The 20,950-nt window shown below is 41.8% G+C and overlaps 2 protein-coding genes across 4 annotated transcripts in view; one reads left to right on the top strand and one right to left on the bottom strand.

Moving 5' to 3' along the window:
* The window catches only part of dmxl2 (Dmx-like 2), a 143,694-nt gene extending 133,782 nt beyond the window's left edge, over positions 1-9,912 (top strand). For 2 of the 3 annotated variants that reach the window (XM_078241347.1, XM_078241348.1), the window contains 3 exons: positions 638-690; positions 6,543-6,760; positions 8,362-9,912. In XM_078241347.1, the coding sequence (XP_078097473.1) occupies positions 638-690; positions 6,543-6,760; positions 8,362-8,571 (481 nt within the window). In that variant the 3' untranslated portion in view covers positions 8,572-9,912. The remainder of the gene's footprint in view (positions 1-637; positions 691-6,542; positions 6,761-8,361) is intronic. The other variant, XM_078241350.1, reaches the window with a different exon arrangement.
* Positions 9,913-15,684: 5,772 nt separating this feature from the next.
* Positions 15,685-20,950, bottom strand: part of gldn (gliomedin) — a 40,245-nt gene continuing 34,979 nt past the window's right edge. The window contains exons 9-10 of the mRNA XM_078241351.1: positions 17,876-18,029; positions 15,685-17,214 (exon numbers count right to left, since the gene is read on the bottom strand). Of these exons, the coding sequence (XP_078097477.1) occupies positions 16,743-17,214; positions 17,876-18,029 (626 nt within the window). The 3' untranslated portion in view covers positions 15,685-16,742. The remainder of the gene's footprint in view (positions 17,215-17,875; positions 18,030-20,950) is intronic.

Raw genomic sequence — 20,950 nt, forward strand, 5'->3', positions numbered from 1 at the left:
TTACTGTGAAAATCCCCTAGTCGCCACACTCCGGCTCCTGTTCGGGTACACTGAGGGAGAATTTAGCATGGCTGATGCACCTAACCAGCACGTTTTGCAGACTGTGGAAGGAAACCGGAGGAAACCCACACAGACACGGGGAGAAGGTGCAGACTCCGCACAGACAGTGACCCAAGCTGGGAATCAAACCCGGGTCCTTAGCGCTGTGAGGCAGCAGCTGTGGCCCCGTGCCACTTGTCAACTAATCCTGTAGTGCATGGCTGGGGTTGAGCTCTGACCCAGATCATTTACCTGAATCCCTCATGCTGCCATTTAAAATATTTTTTTGTTGTACATTAGAATAGATATGCGTTCTGTTATTCTTAAAAACAAGATTAAAATAACATTCAATTTTTTGACAAAAGGAACCTCCAGCAGCAAAGATAGAGTGTGCCTGGTGTGGAGTTCACATTCAGTATCTGTAGCTTGGTGGGGCTAGTGGGGGAGAAGACTTCAATAACCAGTTTTGGGAAATGAATAATGTGCCCTTATACTGACTGAAATCTCTGGGAAATTGTTACATCCGTCTTCCCTGAATGTTAGCATGGTGTCGAGGGTGTTAGCTTGTGTGCTGACTGGCATTTTCTCTTTCTTCCAGAAATGTTTGCTTATGGGATACACTAATTTCACCACACAATAGCCTTGTGCATGGTAAGACCACTGTAATACTTAATAAAATTCTTGTCGGTAATAAAACTATTCTATGAATTTGCATTTGTTTTTCCATTATAATCATCTATGACGATATTCCTTTTTGAGAATTCATGCAGAGCATTTTCTATTAAAAGATTACTTTATTTTGACTTCTGTCTATAAATACAATAGTATTCCACACGTACAAGCATTATCAGTAACCTATGGTCAGAAGCCATGGTGTTCTTCGATCCGCTGCGTTCTAATATTTTTTTTAAAAAACCTTTTATGGACTTCAGTGGTGTACTGGTTTATTCATTGGCCTCTTCAGTTTTGGAACAAAGATTTTGTTCCCATCCAGACTGATGGTGAGAGGATCATGTGTCTCTGAAGAAATCCAGGGGCTGCTTTCCAGAATTGCTGGGGTTGGATCTTCAGGCAGGATGTCACTTAAATATGTTTTTTGACCTTTTCTGGAATTTATGTTTGATTTTATTTTTCCTGCTGGATTTCATGATCCTCTGTACCAGATTTATTTTTTGTCTTCAGCTCCCTGTAATGGCAATGAAGGCTTTCCAAGTAGGAATTCTCTGAACAGAGCAGTGCCTGGCAGAGCAGTTGGCCAGGGAGCTGGTCCATGCACTCCTATTGAGGTGAAATTGCCTCACTTTGGCAGATGCCATGATGGTAGAGGCCATTTTGAATTCACAATTCACAACTCCTGTGACATTGATATAATATGTGAATGTTTAACTAATCATTATGCTAAATAACTCTTCAGAAATAGTCCAATTGAAGCTTTATTTGGTACTGAAGGAAAGAAGACATATTCAGGTGATCAAGAACTGTTGTTATTATTATTATTTTTATTACTGATTGATCACCTTCACCAAAGTTTCACCTGCCATTTATGAGGGCTTTGACCCACTTCACCCATAATAAACATGGACTTGCAGTATTTAAATTTGAGAATGGTATACTGCAGTGTGCAAAGGTAGCCGTCCCAGTCACAAACTTATGCAGTATCTCTCTGCAAGAGATTGTTACTGGATCGTTCTGTCATTTGTCTGGGCATTATGTGCTCACTCAGCATCAAAAGGGCACCACCTGTCATAGTGGAACTTGCTGCTGCATGGGCATTAAGGGTGTGTGTGAGAAATATGTAAAACTATTAATTAAATATGTAAATAAGGATACTTTTTTGATCTGGCCAACCTCACCCTTTGACTTGCTGCATGATAAACTTGTTTAGCAATTTGTGCTGCTAACACAAGGAAGGACCCTTCAGCAATGCAATTTGAAAGGATCATTCACTAATTCCAGGTTAGTTTCTGGTTGCCCTTTTAGCTGCAGATTAATCTCTGGGTGTTTTTAGCCTGTTTTCTGAAATAGAACTCAATTTGGACTTCTGAAAAGATGTTTTGCTTGTCTTCAAATAAACCAAACCTACGTTTGGTTTACCAGTCCTGTGTGAGATTGGCAAACATAGAAATATAACGTGGTGAGCAGCAGTGGTTCCTCTGAAACAAAATGATGAAGATTTGAAGATCACAGGAAAAGCTAGTCAAGATCTTGTGCCATACGAAGGTTGTGTACACCAAAGACTCCAGGTGGCAGAGTCCCTCTATAGGCAGTGTTTCACAGAGCAATGAATATCTGATTTGTGGGCTAGCCAGATCAGCAGTGAATTGGGAAGTCAATATTGCGTCAGACAGTACAAGCTGCAGCACCGTTGCAACATCCTTAGGTGGATGAGCTGCAGCCAAAATGAATGAGAGAAAAACAAAACCACACAACAGCTTGAATCTCCCTACAGAGTAGAGAAGCTACAAATCCCCACACATCAACAGCATTTGTAAAAGACAGGAAGCATCAGGAAGCTGACCTGGCATGAACCGGAAGGCCATACATGTCCTCTCCAAATTTAGGTTCTTTAATCAAAGAATGGAGCTATGCTTTTTAGATCTATCCTTCACAGAACTGGATAAGCAAGCAGTGAAAATATAGATAGTCAACTGAAAACAAGGGATTGCCCAACAAGTCAACACTTCAAGCCTGTATGAGGAGGATCAGAAGGATTGGGCCAAGCGGTGGAATGTTCTGACAAATCAGCTTTGTGTAAAGGTTGACCTTTAGAGTAAACTGTTCAGAGCTGATGGTTTACAGATAACAGCCCCAATGAAACAATCAGTTTGTCAACAGGTATAGTGATCAGGGCAATGCCTGAACGAATAATGAAACTGGTTGTAACTTCAACACCAATTGAAGCTTTCCAAAAAGATCTTTTGGAGAAAAAAGGTCACAATATTAACACTCTGCTAAAAGATGACAGAAAATATTAAACCGTTGTAGCTGGACAACAAACACCTGAAAACATTAGCTGCAACTACCAGTATTGGCATGGTAGCCAGGACACAAAAAGCAAGCACATTATGTGGGGAGTGCGGTCTGCTGTATCGACCCCAAAGCTGTCCTGTGTTCCAAAATCTTTGCAAAAATGTAATGTTGAAGGAAATTGGGCTTACCTATGCAAGAAATCTCATTCTGGAGGTGTGAACAAATGTGAAATACAATCAAACAAAAGGTATGTGCAGCGTACTTACAGCAACACCATGGAATGCACCATAAGTCCACATAATGGAAGCACGTGCACAAGATTAGCGGCAAGACAGACCAGGATGAAAATGCGGAGTGGAAAGGCCTTTCGCTGGAAAATGAACAGGCTCTCCACATTGTGAATATGCAATGTGTGGATGAAATCAAACAGTTGCAAGTTTTTGTTACAATCCGCATTATACATCCAATAAAAAGTGGTAAACACATTCACAGCCAAAGTCAACATGGGAGCAAGCACGAATATCTTATATAAAATCCTTCAGAATTCTGACTGGTATCAGGATTATTGGAAATCAATGACAAACTAACTGCATACAGTGAGTCGTCCATTCATGGCATAGGTATGTTGGCATTGAAATATAGCTATGGCAAGTCTTAGTGGAAACTGCAGGTATTCTGCCTGGTGGATACGAGTGACCAGCAATACCAGAGTTACCGAACTCAACATCGTGACCATACACAAGATCACCAAAATACCAATTGCAGCAGACGAGGCCAAGAATCAGTCCATGACATTCAACAGATGTACCAGACCGATTCATCACCATGGGGAATCTAAGAGGCGATGCTGTACTACAGCCTAGTCAAGACGCAATTCTATCAAATGACCCTCCGAGATAGCTACTGTGTGAACATACAGAAAAAGCTAAAGAGTGAGTTAGATGACATGGAACATAACAGCATTATCCATCATGTGCATACCAAAGCCACGTGGCACAATGTGGGTATGCTTAGACCCAAGACATTTAAATCTCACTCTAAAGAGTTGCCCATACAAGATTCCAATATTTCAGGAATTGAATCCTAAATTCTCAGGAGCAAGGTTTTCTCCAATTGGATGCCAAACACTGATGTTGGTCAGTTCATTTAGCAGAGGGATTTCTAAAAATCATTATTTTCAGGACTCCATTCGAAGGATACTGTTGCCAGAGGTTGCCCTTTGGTTTATCCATCAGTCACAATCTGTTCCAGCAGCATATGGACAGAATCACAAAGTATTCTTGGATATATATGTACCACCGATGATATTGTGGTGATGGGCAAAACCAAAGAAGAGTATGACCGTAATCTACATTTACTTTTGGCAGCTGCTTATTACGAAGGACTCTTCTTCAGCAGCAAGGAATGTCAGGTAAATGGGGCCAGATAAACCTTTCTGGTTCTATCTTTTCAAGATCCAGGATCGATGAGACATGCCTACTCCCCAGAACAAAGAGGACTTGCAGAGCTGCCTCAGATTTTTACTACTAAACACCATAGATGTACAACTTTGCAACAGAGCATCATGCGAGTGCTGCTGTGGAAGGATGTTCCATATGGCAGGGAGAGCATCAACATGTGTTCAAGTAATTTAAACAGACCATGTCAGGGGAGACATGCATTCTGCAGTACTACAACCCAAGAAAGGAGACAATCTTGGAGGTCGACGTATCTCAAAGGATTTGGAGCATGCATTAAGCAAGCTGGCAAACCAATTGTGTTTCGCTCCAAACATTTATCACAAGCACAATCCAGTTATTTAAACGTAGAGCATTGTTCTGCTATTCAGTGTCACAAGGTTCCACCAAGGTAAAGGATTCATTTGAAAACTGACCACAAACCATTGGAAATGTTAAATGATTTGGCACAAGCCGCTGACAAGTGCACAGCCAGACTACAACTTGTGATAAAAATACAGGGCTGTAACTTCGAAGTCTGTTACAAACCTGATAGCAGAATGATTACTTCAGTCACACTGAGTAGGTTATCCAATCTGAAAAAAACTGTGAATGTCTCACTGGGCCTAAAAGTAAAGGGCGTAGAAGATGTGCTTGACGTCGATCTAATGAAATTTGGTCAACACCAGTGCAGCCAACTTCAGGAGGAAAAAGCAAATGATCCACGACTGAAGACATTAGGGAGTAAAAGGTTGGCCTGATACGGTACTAGAAATGCCAGACATCTTCCAATGTTTTTGACCATGCAGATGTGAATTAGGTATTTCCAGAGGCATAATTTTTAAGGGACATATTGTCACAGTTACATCAGGAGCATATGAGCATAGAACAAGCTATAGGTATACTGTGTATTACCTAGGGAACAACCATGATATCACTAAGACAATGATGACGTGAAAAGCATGCCAGAGACCTCTGTCACAAAGGAACTTTACTACCCTCACAAAGTTCTATCATACCCTTGGTCTAAAATCATAACAGATTTATTCACTATTCATGGCGACGACTTTCTCCACTGACTGCTTTTCCAAGTTTCCAATTATAACACGTTTGACAGATACCTCAAGCATCCATGGCTGACACAGAAAACCAAAAGAAAATCTATGTATTGTCATCTAACATTTAGAAGCAACACCTTTAGACATGGGCCTACCATCACCAACAGAAAACATGTTCAGAAGACAGGTTCTCAAAGGGACAGGAGGATCTTCTCAGCAAACAAGGGAGAATGAAGTCAGTTTACGACCGCATTGCAGGTTTGAAACTATCTTGTCTGAATGTAGGAGTGATGTTAAGAAGGAACAGAAGCCAGCTAAGGGAACTGTACAACCAGATAACATCTAGCAATCCAATTATGCCCAAAGCACATTCAGAGATGGGCTTGGAAAGTGAAACTGGGGAAGACAACCAGGAAATCCACAGTCTGACAATACACAATATGTCAATACACCTACAATTTAAGAACACCTGAATAATAGATCTAGATCTCAGGAAGGTCACACCAATACAACTTCCAGTGGGATTGTTGAACCACTTGTACAAACTCTTAAATTCTTAAACTCTCAAACAGGGATTTATTTTTTGTGCAAATGTTCTGATACTGTCCATTGAGTGCCCCTTCCTTTCCCACAGCCTCAGCAGCAAACGCCTCCCACACCCCACCCCAACTCCAAAGTGTCTTTTATTTTCTCAGCCCAGAGTTGTGACCATGTCCACAGCCTCACTCTGCTTCACAGACTCGCCAACAGCTGCCTTTGCCAGCATCCCCCACTCTCTCATTGACTCACCAGCACACCCAGTCCAGCTATCATGGACTTGCTATCATCACCCCCCACCCCACCCTCCCATGGCAAAATGTTGCTTATTCTTTTCGCTAAGATGTGGTCACCCCAGTTCGGGGTTAGTTAGGGACAGTGACGCCACTTCCCATGAAAGAACAAAGATAAAACATTTTTTGTGCAGTTACATTGTGTTTTTATGGTCTGCTAACAGTAACCTTTGAAACTGAAGGTTTTTCTTTTCTTTTAATCCCATTAGGTTTTGTCTGCCATGACAATGGTGCCACAGTGCTTCAGTATGCACCGAAGCAACAACTTCTAATTTCTGGAGGCAGGAAAGGCTTTGTCTGCATTTTTGACATAAGGCAGAGGCAGTTGCTACACACATTTCAGGCACATGATTCTGCTATTAAAGCCCTTGCTTTGGATTCCACAGAAGATTATTTCATTACAGGTTCATCGGAAGGGAATATGAAGGTGAGGCTTCGGGCAAAAGTTCTACTTAACAATACTCACTAATATCTACCCAAGGCTACATTTTAATGTTCAGATCTAGATTACTAAAATAGTTTACATCCATTTTATTTCTAAGCTCACCCTACAGAAAAAGATCAATTGAATAGGGGCCCTTGCAGGTTGGTTATACAAGTTGAGAATTTGCATCTGATAACGTCAGCACTGGGGGACACCAGTGGATACGATTCTATTGTTACCATTGCGATTGCAGCCTCTAGATTTTCATGGCTGCTGTCCTTTTATATTTGAGTTGCATGCTATTTGCAAGGCAAGACTCTAAAATTTCAAACATATCCGGCTACGTGCATTGTGCCCGTACCATGACTTATTCTCAGCATCTAATAACTCCTAGTCAGATATGGGAGCCGATATTTTATGACCTCACTCGGGCGAGGCTCGTAAAATCCCATCCAAGGCCAACGGAGAATTCCATTCTGCGGGCCGCGCCTGCCCCAATTCCCAGTAATGTTTCTTAAGACAAAATTGGAATTGGAGCTTTTTACTGCAGCAGTATGTATTTCGGTCTCATATGGGACCATTGACTCACAGGTTTGTGAGCAACTGTGAAGTAGCTTGTACTCTAGATTTGCACCTCCTAAGATTAAATTGTCTGTGAATAGAATGGTTTATTTTAATAAACTTTTGGGACCAGTTTTATATAAAAAGAATAATGATGCAAAGTATTATATACCATCAGTATTTTAATACTTGTATTTATAGAAGTAAGATTGTTAGTGATGCAACCTGGCACCTTATTGTGGACCAAAGATCGGGATTACCTGAGATTGTAGTTCAGAGCATAAAGTCACAGAACATTGTTAAGGAAAATAAAATGGTGACACCTTGCTGTCAGTGTTACCATCCATTATCAGACCCAACAACAAGTCTTGTTGCACCGCTTTGTATACCAGTATTATTGCCAGGATTCTGCCTGTTCTTTTCTATCATCCTCGTACCCCAGCTGTGAACTTGGCAGTTAGCACTGTTCTCAGGTCCTTTCGGTTATCACCCTGCACAGTTGTCTCCCTCCTGCTTCACTGCCCAGATCTTGAGCAATTTTTCTGTCTGTCTATCTCTCATTCTCACTATCTCTTCCCCATCCCTTGCCTCTGAAACACTTGCGTCTCGAATCTGATGCCTCTAAACCCAGATACAATGGGTGGGATTTTATAGCCTCGCTCATCCTGAAATCGTAAAACAGACCTTTCCATTGTCCGCCCCTCGCCCGCTCTGATCCGCGGGGCAGTAAAATTCTGACCAATCACTCAATGTTGGTAGATTTCCACAAATAACGTGCTTAAAGTGAGTTAAATACCTGATTTTTTTTTAAAGAAGCAATCAGTAAACATAAAAGTTTAACTCTAGGTCACAGCCTTCCCTCATGTAAAAGTTTAAGTACATATTATAAATCACTCTTTTTGCCAACTTTAAATGAAGAACTGGTGTCTTGAATAAATGGACATTTTCAGTGATTTTGAACTAATATTAATTAATGATCTTAAGAGTATTATCAGTGCTCTTATCAAGCCTCGTTCCTAACAATACAGCTCTTTGTTTTGCAGGTGTTTAGGTTAACAGGTCATGGACTAATTCATTCATTTACCAATGAACATGCCAAACAGTCAATCTTTCGGAACATTGGTGCAGGAGTTGTGCAGCTGGAAATCGGGCCAGCCAATCGTATCTTTTCCTGCGGAGCAGATGGAACTTTGAAGACACGAGTTTTGCCAGACTATTTTAATAGCCCTGCTGGAATATTTGACATCTTGTAGTTTACTGGGCTTGCTTGTCTTGGTTTCTGGTTATTAAGAAACATGGGCATCTCACATATGCTGTGGGAGTGCATAAGCTGCTAGTGAGTTGTGTTTGAATGGGAAGGGACCCAAGGTTCAGCTTTTTGCAGAAGTTTTTTATGAGCAGTGGATCTGAGCAGATTTGAAATGTATATGAAGCAAAAGAAAGTTATTTGAAGAAGTGAAGTGTGGCGTTGTGGTATGAAGAATTGAATTTCATATTGTAAACCCAGAGGACAGACATGCATGTACTGTATTATTCTTTTAAAAGCAATGCAGTTGCAGAATGTTGGTAATGCTTTGTGAACACAATGCAAAATCTTTTGGTGTACTGTAAGTGTAATGGACAAAAAAATGTGCCCATGGTTAAAATCCCATCATCGCTGTATTGGGAAATCCCTTATGTAATGATGGCGTGAGTTGATTTTTAAAATTTGAATTCATTATTTTCTTTTTCTTCAGATGGAATTTTCAATTGGAGCAAGTAGATGGTCTTACCTGAAAGCTACGATGCAAAAAAACGTGTTTGCAAAAAATGGGATTCTGAGTCATTAAGATGTACAGATTAATTATGTCAGTTTATTGTTATTTCTGAAATTTTAATTTGATCACTCAACACGTTAAAGCTATTGTAACAGCTATGGCATCTGTCTTTTTGCACAATTATTAAGCCTCTTCAAGACTGTTGTAATTCTATTACAAACTGTTTCCCTTTACATTATAAAGTGTGGCACAGTGAAACAATGGCATTATTTATCTATACTTGAAAGTCAAAGGAACCAGATGGGATTTTTATTTTATTTTTGTTCATTTTGGATTAATTTATCCATTAAATCTGAACATTGCACTCTAACTAAAAGGAATCTATGAAGTGGTATTTTAAAAAAAGAATTCTATTGATGTGTAAAGGTTGCATTTCCTTAGATGAATGTCTGGCTTAACAGGCCCAACATTTTATGTAATATTATGACCAATTAAGTTATTTTGATCTGTGAATTAACATAACTTGTAATCATTGCTGTGTATTGTCTGCTTTTTTGCCTGTAATATACAGTTTAATTTATTGTATTTTTATGTTTTCAGTATGTACATGTTGCTAACAAATATGGTAAGTAAAATTTGAGGACCTTCAATCAATATTTTGACATGTTGTCTGTGAAGTTGTCTTCTGCTTATTAGTGTCCGTGTCTGTAACAAACTCATTGCATTTCTTTGTGAACTGAGCAAGAAATGAATTTTACATCCTGCGCTTGAAGTTGTATTTAAAACAATAGTTGTGCTTACCTTTGTAAGTCAAATAAATTATTTTTAATGTGTGTAGCTAATTGTCTGCTGCATTATTTTTGTATTATTGAAAATAGTACTAATTTATGAGAATTCAAAATTGATATATCGAGCGGAATCTTGAGCCGCACTCTGCAAGCTCACTGGCAGGGCTCAAGGTCTGGTGAAATCCGGGAATCGCTAATCTCAGCAGCAACGTAATCAGGTTCTCACCGGTAATGGGCGAGAACCTGATTACAATAAATAAATTTAAATCGAATTAAAGACCCTCCTCGCTCTCAGCAAGGTTTACAACAGGTTCACCCAGACACTAACCTGTCATGGGGATCCCCCCCCCCCCCCCCCCCCCCCCCCCCAGGGATGCAAAGGTCAGTATAAGCCCCGGGGAGAGGGAGGGACATGGCCAGACAGTGCCCTGGCAATGCCCCCTGGCAGTACCAATCTGGAAGGCACTAGGGGGACCCTCGCTGGGAGGTGGGGGGGAGCACACGGGGATGGAGATCCCAGCGATGACCGGTTTTGGGGGAGGGAATGCCGGCGATGTCCGGGAAGGACGGTGGGATGATGGGGATGCCGGGGTTCAAGTGGGGAGGGCGGGGTGGGGGGAGGCCACAGATGCCTCCATGGTGGGTAAAGTGAGCTGGAGAGTTCAGCACCAGTTTTCTCACCAGAACTGACAGTCTGCCAAATTCTCATAAAATTCAGCCCACAGTCCCAGAGTGACACTCAAAAGGTAGTCTTGAGACGGTCTCTCATGTTTGCTAGTATTGTCATCCTGGGGAAAGAATCTTGCTGTTAAAAGATGGAAGTGACAATCCTACTTGTGGGACCCACGAAAATGTGAAACTCCAAAGCTGTGGGATCTCTGGGACGATGAACTTGATCTGAATGCTGTCAACAGGTGGAATAGCCTCACATCTACCATTAGTGGCACTCCCTTTAAATAAAATTGCCTTTAGAAATTTTAACACTTGCAATCTGCCACGTCAGCACAGGTTCCCCTGGGGTCTTTTGTGTTCTTGGCCCACACAAGGGTCAATTTCATGAGAGGGTCTGTCTGTAACACTTATAGCTTGTTCTCATGACACGACCAAAACTCCAGGCCAGACACATAAATAGCACACAGAACAGTACAGCACAGGAACAGGCCCTTCGGCCCACGATGTTGTACCGAACATGACGCCAAATTAAACTAATCTCTTCTGCATATCCCTCTATTCCTTGCATATTCATGTGCTTATCCAGAAGTCCCTTAAACGCCTTTATCGTATCTGCCTCCACCACCACACCTGGCAGTGTGTTCCAGACACCTACCACACTCTGTAAGAAAACTTGCCCCTCAAATCTCCTTTGGACTTTACACCACTCACTTTAAGTGCATGCCCCCTACTATTAGATATTTTAACTCTGGGGGAAAAAGATTCTGACTGTCAACCCTATCTATGCCCCTCATAATTTTATAAACTTCTTTCAGGTATCCCCTCAGCCTCTGCTACTCCAGAGAAAACAACCCTAGAACATGCAAAGAAATTTTTCACACGTTCCATTGGGACTGGAAAATACTTTTCATGGCACAGTGGCACAAGGAGCAGTGCAGTAGTTGGCACTGTTGCCTCAGTGCCAGGGAACTGGGTTCAATTCCAGCCTTGGGTGGCTGTGTGGAGTTTGCCCATTCTCCCCGTGTCTGCATGAGTTTCCTCCGGGTGCTCCGGTTTTCTCCCATAGTCCAAATATGTGCAGATTAGTTTGATTGGCCATGCTAAATTGCCCCTTAGTGTCCCAAGATATGTAGGTTAGGGGGATTAGTGGGATAAATACATGGAGTTACAGGGACAGGGCCTGGATAAGATGCTCTGTTGGAGAGTCAGTGCAAACTCGATGGGCTGAATAGACACCTTCTGCACTGTGGGGATTCTATTTTATGACAACATGGAAAACTGCAAAGCCAATTTTGTGACATCTTGTGTAATTATTGAACTACTATAATCCCTTTCTTACTAAATCAACAGCATCATACAGGTGGCATTTTAAGCAGTTCAAAACTTTCATTAAGCTCTGGTAATTCAAATTCTATCACATGCAGTTGATGTAGTCCTTTATCCTTTAAGATAAAACATCTGTTAAAAAGGTATATTGATGCATTTAACATTTATTTTTGATTTTGAAAAGAGAGACATGTTGATGAAGCTTTTGCCTTGCCCTCATAGGCATGAGGACAGATTTGGCCCTAGTGGACTGGACAGAAAGACTGAAAGGTAGGACAGTTGTTGAACAGTGGCAGACATTTAAGGAGATATTCAATTCCTCCCATCTGAAATATATTCCAGCGAGGATAGAAGATTGTAAGCGGGGGAAATGCATCTGTTGCTAAGCTTTATGCAAAAGATAACATAAAGGCAAAAACGAAGGCATGCCATATTGCAAAGGCCAATGGCAGGCTGGAGAAATGGGAGACTTAAGACCTGTGTCTCTGTGTGCCTTGTTTGTGAGCAGATATCCACTCCATCTGACGAAGGAGCAGCGCTCCGAAAGCTAATGGCATTTGCTACCAAATAAACCTGTTGGACTTTAACCTGATGTTGTTAAAACTCTTACAGACTTAAGACCAACAGAGGGTTACTAAAAAGGTTAATTTATTAACTTATTATAAGTAAATTCTACTAGTATATAAAAAGGAAGAGAGTAGCTAAAGTCACTGTTGGTCCCTTAGAGGATGAAACTGGAGTTAATAATGGGAATACAAAAATGGCAGAGGCACTAAATCAATATTTTGCCTCAGTCTCAGAGGACACTAGAACCATCTGAATAGTAACAGATAATGCAGAGGTTGTTGAAAAGGAGGAACTTTAAACAATCACTAGGGAACATATACTGAGCACTGATGGCCTACTTCCTTGGGTCTTAAAGGAAATGGCAGCAGAGATAGTGGAGGCATTGGTTATAATATTCCAAAATTCCCTGGATTCTGAAAAGGTTCCAGTGGATTGGAAAAAGGCTAATGTAACGCCCACATTCAAAAAGGCAGAAAGTAGAAAACTATAGACCAGTTAGTTTAACATTTCTGGTTGGGAAACTGTTGGAATCCATTGTTAAGAAAGCAGTAGGGGCAGCATTAAGTTATTGAATTTGTGGAATTATTTCCAAATGTGCTTAGTATACTCATTATATTTCTAATAGCAATAAAAACTAATAGATTAAATAGGTCATGTACACTTACAAAAATGTTCAGTCTATTCCAGTTCATCTATCCAGTCTCCAAATCATCGCATCCGCTATTTAATGATTCCAGGGATTTGACTGATTTTCATTAAAGTTGTTGTTCTATTTGAACTTGATCAGTTTTCACACAATTTGAAAGCAATTTAAACCAAAAATACCTCATTTAAATTCACACCACATTAATCACAGCAGGAGCCATCAGAATTTTTCTCTGTTGCAAATCTTGACAGCTACTCTACAGTTTCTTATAACGACCAAAATACAGCTTGATAATAACGTCTGGGGGAAAATGGTGACACAGTGGTTAGCACTGCTGCCACACTGCACCAGAGATCCAGGTTCAATTCTGGCCTTGGGATACTGTGTGGCATTTTCACCTTCTGCTTGTGTGTGCATGGGTTTCCTCCGGGTGCTCCAGTTTCCTCCCACAGTCCAAAGATGTGCAGGTTAGGTTGATTGGCCAATCTAGTGGCCATGCTAAATTGCCCCTTTGTGTCCCAATGTAGGTTAGATGGATTAGCCATAGGGAAATTTGCAGGGATAGGGCAGGGAAGTGGGCCTGGGTGGGATATTCTGTCAGGGAGTTGGTGCAGACTCGATGTGTAGAATGGCCTCTTCTGCGCTGTAGGGATTCTATGAGGACAACCACTTGAAATTAAGTAATGGGATATTTGGAAAGTCAAAATGCAATCCATCAGAGTCAGCATGGTTTTATGAAGGGTAAATCATGTTTGATTTATTTGCTGGAGTTCTTCAAAGATGTAACAAGCAAAGTGGATAATGGAGGTCCTATAGATGTATTGTATCTGGACTTCCAGAAGGTATTTGATAAGGTGCCATACAAAATGTTAATACATAAGGTTGGGGATAATATATTAGCTTGGATAGAGGATTGGCTAAACAATGGAAAGCAGAGAGTTGGGATGGATATTTCTCCAGTTGGCAAGCTGTAACTCGCGGTGTGCCACAGGGTTCGGGACTCAGGCCCCAACTACTTATAAGCTTTGTTAATGACTTGGATGCAAGAATAGAATGTGTTATAGATAAATTTGCAGATGACACTAAAGTAGATGGGAAAGCAAGCTGCAATGAGAAAATAAATTTACATATGGAAAAGTTAGGCGAGTGGGCCAAAATTTGGCAGATGGAATTTAACATGGATAAGTCTGAAATTATCCATTTTGGTTGGAGGAATAAAAAGGCAACTTGTTATCGAAGTGGAGAGAAACTTCAAAATGCTTTGGTACAGAGGGATCTGGGTGTCCTTGTGCATGAATGGCAGAAAGTTAGTATGCAGGTGCAGCAGGTAATAAAGAAGGCAAATAGAATTTTGGCATTCATTGCTAATGGAAAAGACTCGAGTATAAAATTAGGGAGGTGCCGTTGCAACTGTATTGATGATACTGCATCTGGAGTACTGCGCGCAGTTTTGGTCCCCTTACTTAAGGAAGGATATAAATGCACTAGAGGCAGTTCAGAGAAGGTTCACTAGATTGATTCCAGGGATGAAAAACTTGTCTGATGAAGAGAGATTGAGTTGCTGGAATATAGAAAAAGGAGAGGCGATCTAATTGAGGTGTATAAGATGCTAAAAGGGATTGACCAGGTAGACGTAGAGTGGGTGTTTCTCGTTGGACATTCTAGAACAAGAGACCATAATTTCAGGCTAAGAGGTAGCAGATTTAAAACAGAAATGAGGAGGAATTACTTCACTCAAAGGATCATGAATTTGTGTAATTCTCTACCCCAGAGTGCAGTGGACCGTGAGAACACTAAATAAATTTAGGAGGAGTTAGATAGGTTTTTAATTAGTAGCAGGATGAAGGCAGAACAGTGGAGGTGAGGCTGAGATGAGATCAGCCATGATCGTGTTGAATGGTGGAACAGGCTTGAGGGGCTGAATTGCCTACTCCTGCTCCTAGTTCTTATATCCTTATGTTTATCAGGACAAATGCAAGAATGCCAAATTTCAAACGATCTCCACAATTTATACTACTGGAGAAAACAGTGCTGATTGGTTGGCGAGTTGACTCTGATTGGCTGAGGCATTGCCAGGGAGAAAGCAATGGGAAACTAGGCTCCCCAAATTCAAAAAAGGCACAAGACTTGAACAGTTCCTGTGTGCGAATGTACGTTCCTTAGCAAGTGTATATGTAAATATACTTCTGTCCCATGTGCATGTAAGATTACGCAACCGCAATATACTCCAAAGATTTTTATACTGGTAGTTTCTTTAGATGTAGGTGAATTGTTTGGTATTTATGTATGGGTTCATTTATAACATGGCTGCCAGTAATCCAAAGATGTGCGGGTTAGGTTGATTGGCCATGCTAAAATTGTCCCTAGGGTCAGGGTGATTAGCAGGGTAAATGTGTGGGGTTATGGGGATAGGGCCTGGGTGGGATTGTAGTCGGTACTGACTCGATGGGCCGAATGGCCTCTTTCTGTACTGTAGGGATTCTATGATTCTTAAGAGTGTGGGCGTGTCTGCGCGTTGTATTTAATTGCGGTCTGGGGAATTCGAAGAGTGGAGTGGTCAAAGGGATCCCATTTAGCACTTTATAAATGAAATTTGACACTGCACTGGAGTTGCAAGACTGCCTTCACATAGTGGCATGTGGTGTTTCTAAGTTTTATAAGTTTATTTATTAGTCACAAGTAGGCTTACATTAACACTGCAATGAAGTTACTGTGAAAGTTCTCTTGCTGTCACACTCCGGCACCTGTTCAGCTACACAGAGGGAGAATTTTAGCATAGCCAATGCACCTAACCAGCACGTCTTTCAGACTGCGGGAGGAAACCAGAGCACCCAGAGGAAACCCACGCAGACATGGAGAGAACATGCAGACTCTGCACAGACAGTGACCCAATCTGGGAATTGAACCCGGGTCCCGGTGCTGTGAGGCAGCAGTGCTAACCACTGTGCCACACCATGTTGTGGCAGTGGGCAGAGATCTGTCACTATTCCTCTCCAGAGTCTGATAGGACCTGAACCCAGAATTGCACTTGTGTCACGACAAAATGGAAGTTATTTTGACAGTGGCATCAAAACTATAGTATAAATGTAACCTGTCATAATATTGGTTCTTTATGTTGCAGTGGTGGTGACTCATTGATGAGATCTTGAGGCTTCTGTGTTGAGACGTTTATTGGTAGGCTTTAACTATTTACATTCCAGGTATGGTGTTGTTTCCACCATGCAGTTTAGCTGCTGACAGTATGTTCTTCTAGACTGTTCTCTGACCCTGTGACTGCATCCATCACACTGTGGGTGGTGCTACTCTCCAGTCGCACATTAACCCTTACTCTGCTGAGCACTTTTACATTATATTGTAAACAGGCACATATTGTCATATAACCCATATCTAATTTAAGAAATTTGCTTAAATCCAATTTGATGCTAACTAGATCTCAATCTTAAAAGAAAGGAAAAGGTAATAAAATAAAATGCAATATAATGCATTACAGAAGTTGCATGTATTATTTTAAATGTTAGACATGTTCTGTGCAAATGTAATTTCAAATAAAAATGCCAATATTGCATTACAGAAAAAAATAATTTCTTCTGATGAGCACATTGCAAATTAGTAGCTGTACCAGTTACACGTGCGTGAGTAACCGCCCTCTATTGTGAAATCATTCGCATTTATTCAACTGGTAAGAAATATAGACCATATTTCTTTAAGTTGCCATTTTCCCATGTATACAAAGTGCGATCGTGTGGATCATAGGACAGCATTGTAAGTGTATCATTTGATGATCGTAAATCAAAACTTACTTCAAGCTGTTTCTCTTTCAACAAATCAAATGCAAAAACTACTTTGATGTCTTTAGTATCTGTGAGGTAGAGAATCCCTCGCGCTATGAATGCATTGCCGGCCTTGGATTTGGGGTATGTGGTGTTAATATTCTGAACAATGGAGAACGATTCTTCGTTGATTTCAATTTGGCCAACGATTATGTTTTCATCATAACTCGAAGCATAGATTACCCAAAGTCCATCTTTGTCTGCAGTCAAGTCAAAATAAGTCTTTGCGTTTTGGAAGAGGTAATTGCGATTGTTGTGCAAAGCATTTTCTACTTTCATGCGCTGGGGTTGTTTCCCATCAAGTGGAAATCTAAAGCAAACAGGGAAAACAAGTACATGAGTGTGCTTTGCTGCAATCACAAACATACCAATTTGCAGCAGGAGTCGGCCCCTCGAACCTGCTCCGCCATTCAATAAGATCTTGTGTGGAGTCTGCACGTTCTCCCCGCGTCTGCGTGGGTTTCCTCCGGGTGTTCTGGTTTCCTCCCACAGTCCGAAAGACGTGCTGGTTAGGTGCATTGGCCGTGCTAAACTCTCCCTCAGTGTACCCAAACGGGTGCCAGAGTGTGGCGGCTAGGGGATTTTCACAGTAACTTCATTGCAGTGTTAATGTAAGCCTACTTGTGACACTAATAAATAAACTAAACTAAAATTGATGACTTTTATCTGTAGAAATTATTCAAGCAAATTCATTTATCCTCATTAAAAATTGTAAAGGAACAACAATGACTTTTCACAGAACACATTAATTTATAATCTATATATATTAAAAACATAAGTCACAAAACTGCACTCGGAGTTGGTTAATACAGCTCAGGTGAAATGAAGATGATGTCCAGTTCATCTTCAATGGAATTCCATTGGCTGCAGGCAGCTGGAATACCTGACATTGTCCAACCAATGAAGGCCATTAATGCTCAGCTTATACCCAACATTGTTCAATAAGAAACAGTGCAAAATAATAAACTTACTTTATAATATTATCAGATCCTCCTTTGTGATAATAGATTGAACCATTGTACACGGCGTGTCCGCAGCCATGAAAAAAGTGTGCCAACGTTATCGTCTTGAAGTCGCTCCCAAGTTTAAGTGCTGCGAGGTTTTCATATTCTTTAACTGTTAGTCCTGTAAAATTTAAGAATTGATAACAAGCCTTCAGAAGAAAGTCAGTAAAGCAGTGTGGCTCGGAAGTAAACTAATCGTAGACAAAATCAAAATGCTGTACGTTGTAGGGAAGTCACAGACAATGTAAAACTAAAAGGTAAGAATGCTGTCTTCAGTTTCAGTCACATAGATATGGACACACAATAGATTGTAGAGACGAATTTCACTATCTTTTAGTGATAATACTGGACCAATATTATAGTTATAGAATCCATACAGTGCAGAAGAAGCCATACAGCCCATGAGATCTGCACTGACTCTCTTAGAGTACCTCTCCTCCGCCCTATCCCTATAATCCCACATACATTTACCATGACTAATCCATCTACCCTGTACATCTAGGGATACTAAGAGACAATTTAGCATAGCCAATTCACCTAACCTACATATACAAAGAACAAAGAACAATACAGCACAGGAACAGGCCCTTCGGCCCTCCAAGCCCGCGCCGCTCCCCGGTCCAGGATTGAATCCTGAATCCAGGATCCCCGCCCAATTTTCCAGCCTATCTACATCCTAATATCCTATCCACCGAGCTGTCCCTCACAGCTACGATGCTTTGTTCATCACAACCTATTAACTCACCCCCACCCCCCCATTCCAGACCATGTGATCTCCAGGGAGAGGCGAAAACCCAGAGTGAAAACCCCAGGGCCAATATGGGGAAAAAAAATCTGGGAAATTCCTCTCCGACCCCCTGTGGCGATCGAAACGAGTCCAGGAGATCACACTGGCCCTGATCAGAAAATGCTTCCCAACCCTATTCATTTCCACTTCTGCTTTACGAACACCATCTGAATTCCCTGCCCCCGAGACAGGTTCCCAACTATCCGCAGTCTCGCTCTGTACTGGCACCAGCAAGATGATCATAGAATGAAGCCTTGAAACGAGAAACAAAGAACAATTAGCCCGCGCCGCTCCCTGGTCCAAACTAGACCACTCTTTTGTATCCCTCCATTCCCACTCCGTTCATATAGCTGTCTAGATAAGTCTTAAACGTTCCCAGTGAGTCCGCCTCCACCACCTTGCCCGGCAACACATTCCAGGCCCCCACAACCCTCTGTGTAAAATATGTCCTTCTGATATCTGTGTTAAACCTCCCCCCCTTCACCTTGAACCTATGACCCCTCGTGAACGTCACCACCGACCCGGGGAAAAGCTTCCCACCGTTCACCCTATCTATGCCTTTCATAATTTTATACACCTCTATTAAGTCTCCCCTCATCCTCCATCTTTCCAAGGAGAACAACCCCAGTTTCCCCAATCTCTCCTCATAACCAAGCCCCTCCATACCAGGCAACATCCTGGTAAACCTCCTCTGTACTCTCTCCAAAGCCTCCACCTCCTTCTGGTAGTGTGGCGACCAGAACTGGACGCAGTATTCCAAATGCGGCCGAACCAACGTTCTATACATCTGCAACATCAGACCCCAACTTTTATACTCTATGCCCCGTCCTATAAAGGCAAGCATGCCATATGCCTTCTTCACCACCTTCTCCACCTGTGACGTCACCTTCAAAGATCTGTGGACTTGCACACCCAGGTCCCTCTGCGTCTCTACACCCTTTATGGTTCTTCCATTTATTGTGTAGCTCCTCCCTACATTATTCCCACCAAAATGCATCACTTCGCATTTATCAGGATTGAACTCCATCTGCCATTTCTTTGCCCAAATTTCCAGCCTATCTATATCCTTCTGTAGCCTCTGACAATGTTCCTCACTATCTGCAAGTCCTGCCAGTTTTGTGTCGTCCGCAAACTTACTGATCACCCCAGATACTCCTCCTTCCAGATCATTTATATAAATCACAAACAGCAGAGGTCCCAATACAGAGCCCTGCGGAACACCACTAGTCACAGGCCTCCAGCCGGAAAAACCCTCTGTCTTCTATGACCAAGCCAGTTCTCCACCCATCTAGCCACCTCCCCCTTTATCCGATGAGATCCAACCTTTTTCACTAGCCTACCATGAGGGACTTTGTCAAACGCTTTACTAAAGTCCATATAGACAACATCCACGGCCCTTCCTTCGTCAACCATTCTGGTCACTTCTTCAAAAAACACCACCAGGTTAGTGAGGCATGACCTCCCTCTCACAAAACCATGCTGACTATCGTTAATGAGTTTATTCCTTTCTAAATGCGCATACATCCTATCTCTAAGAATCTTCTCCAACAACTTCCCCACCACGGACGTCAAGCTCACCGGCCTATAATTACCCGGGTTATCCTTCCTACCCTTCTTAAATAACGGGACCACATTAGCTATCCTCCAATCCTCTGGGACCTCACCTGCGTCCAGTGACGAGACAAAGATTTGCGTCAGAGGCCCAATGATTTCACCTCTCGTCTCCCTGAGCAGCCTTGGATAGATTCCATCAGGCCCTGGGGATTTGTCAGTCTTTATATTCTCAAACCTAACACTTCCTCCTTTGTAATGGAGATTTTCTCCAACGGTTCAACACTCCCCTCCGAGACACTCCCAGTCAACACATCCCTCTCCTTTGTGAATACCGACGCAAAGTATTCATTTAGGATCTCCCCTACTTCTTTGGGCTCCAAGCATAAGTCCCCACTTTTGTCCCTGAGAGGTCCGATTTTTTTTGGATATCTTTGGAGTGTGGGAGGAAACCCACGTAGACACGGGGAGAACGTGCAAACTCCACACAGACAGTGACCTAAGGTCAAATTGAACCCAGGTCCCTGGTGCTGTGAGGCAGCAGTGCTAACCACTGTGCCACCGTGTTGTCCATAGAAAGTTCAAAAAGGAGCTGGACACGCATTGCGCAGTTGTTAACAGTGCACACAAAAGTCGTGTGGAAAGTTGGGTATATACTATATCTCATAGTCACTGATTTCCAGAACTCATTTTGATTACAAAAA

The sequence above is a fragment of the Mustelus asterias genome, chromosome 24, assembly GCF_964213995.1.
Source record: "Mustelus asterias chromosome 24, sMusAst1.hap1.1, whole genome shotgun sequence".
In the NCBI taxonomy this organism is placed as follows: domain Eukaryota; kingdom Metazoa; phylum Chordata; class Chondrichthyes; order Carcharhiniformes; family Triakidae; genus Mustelus; species Mustelus asterias.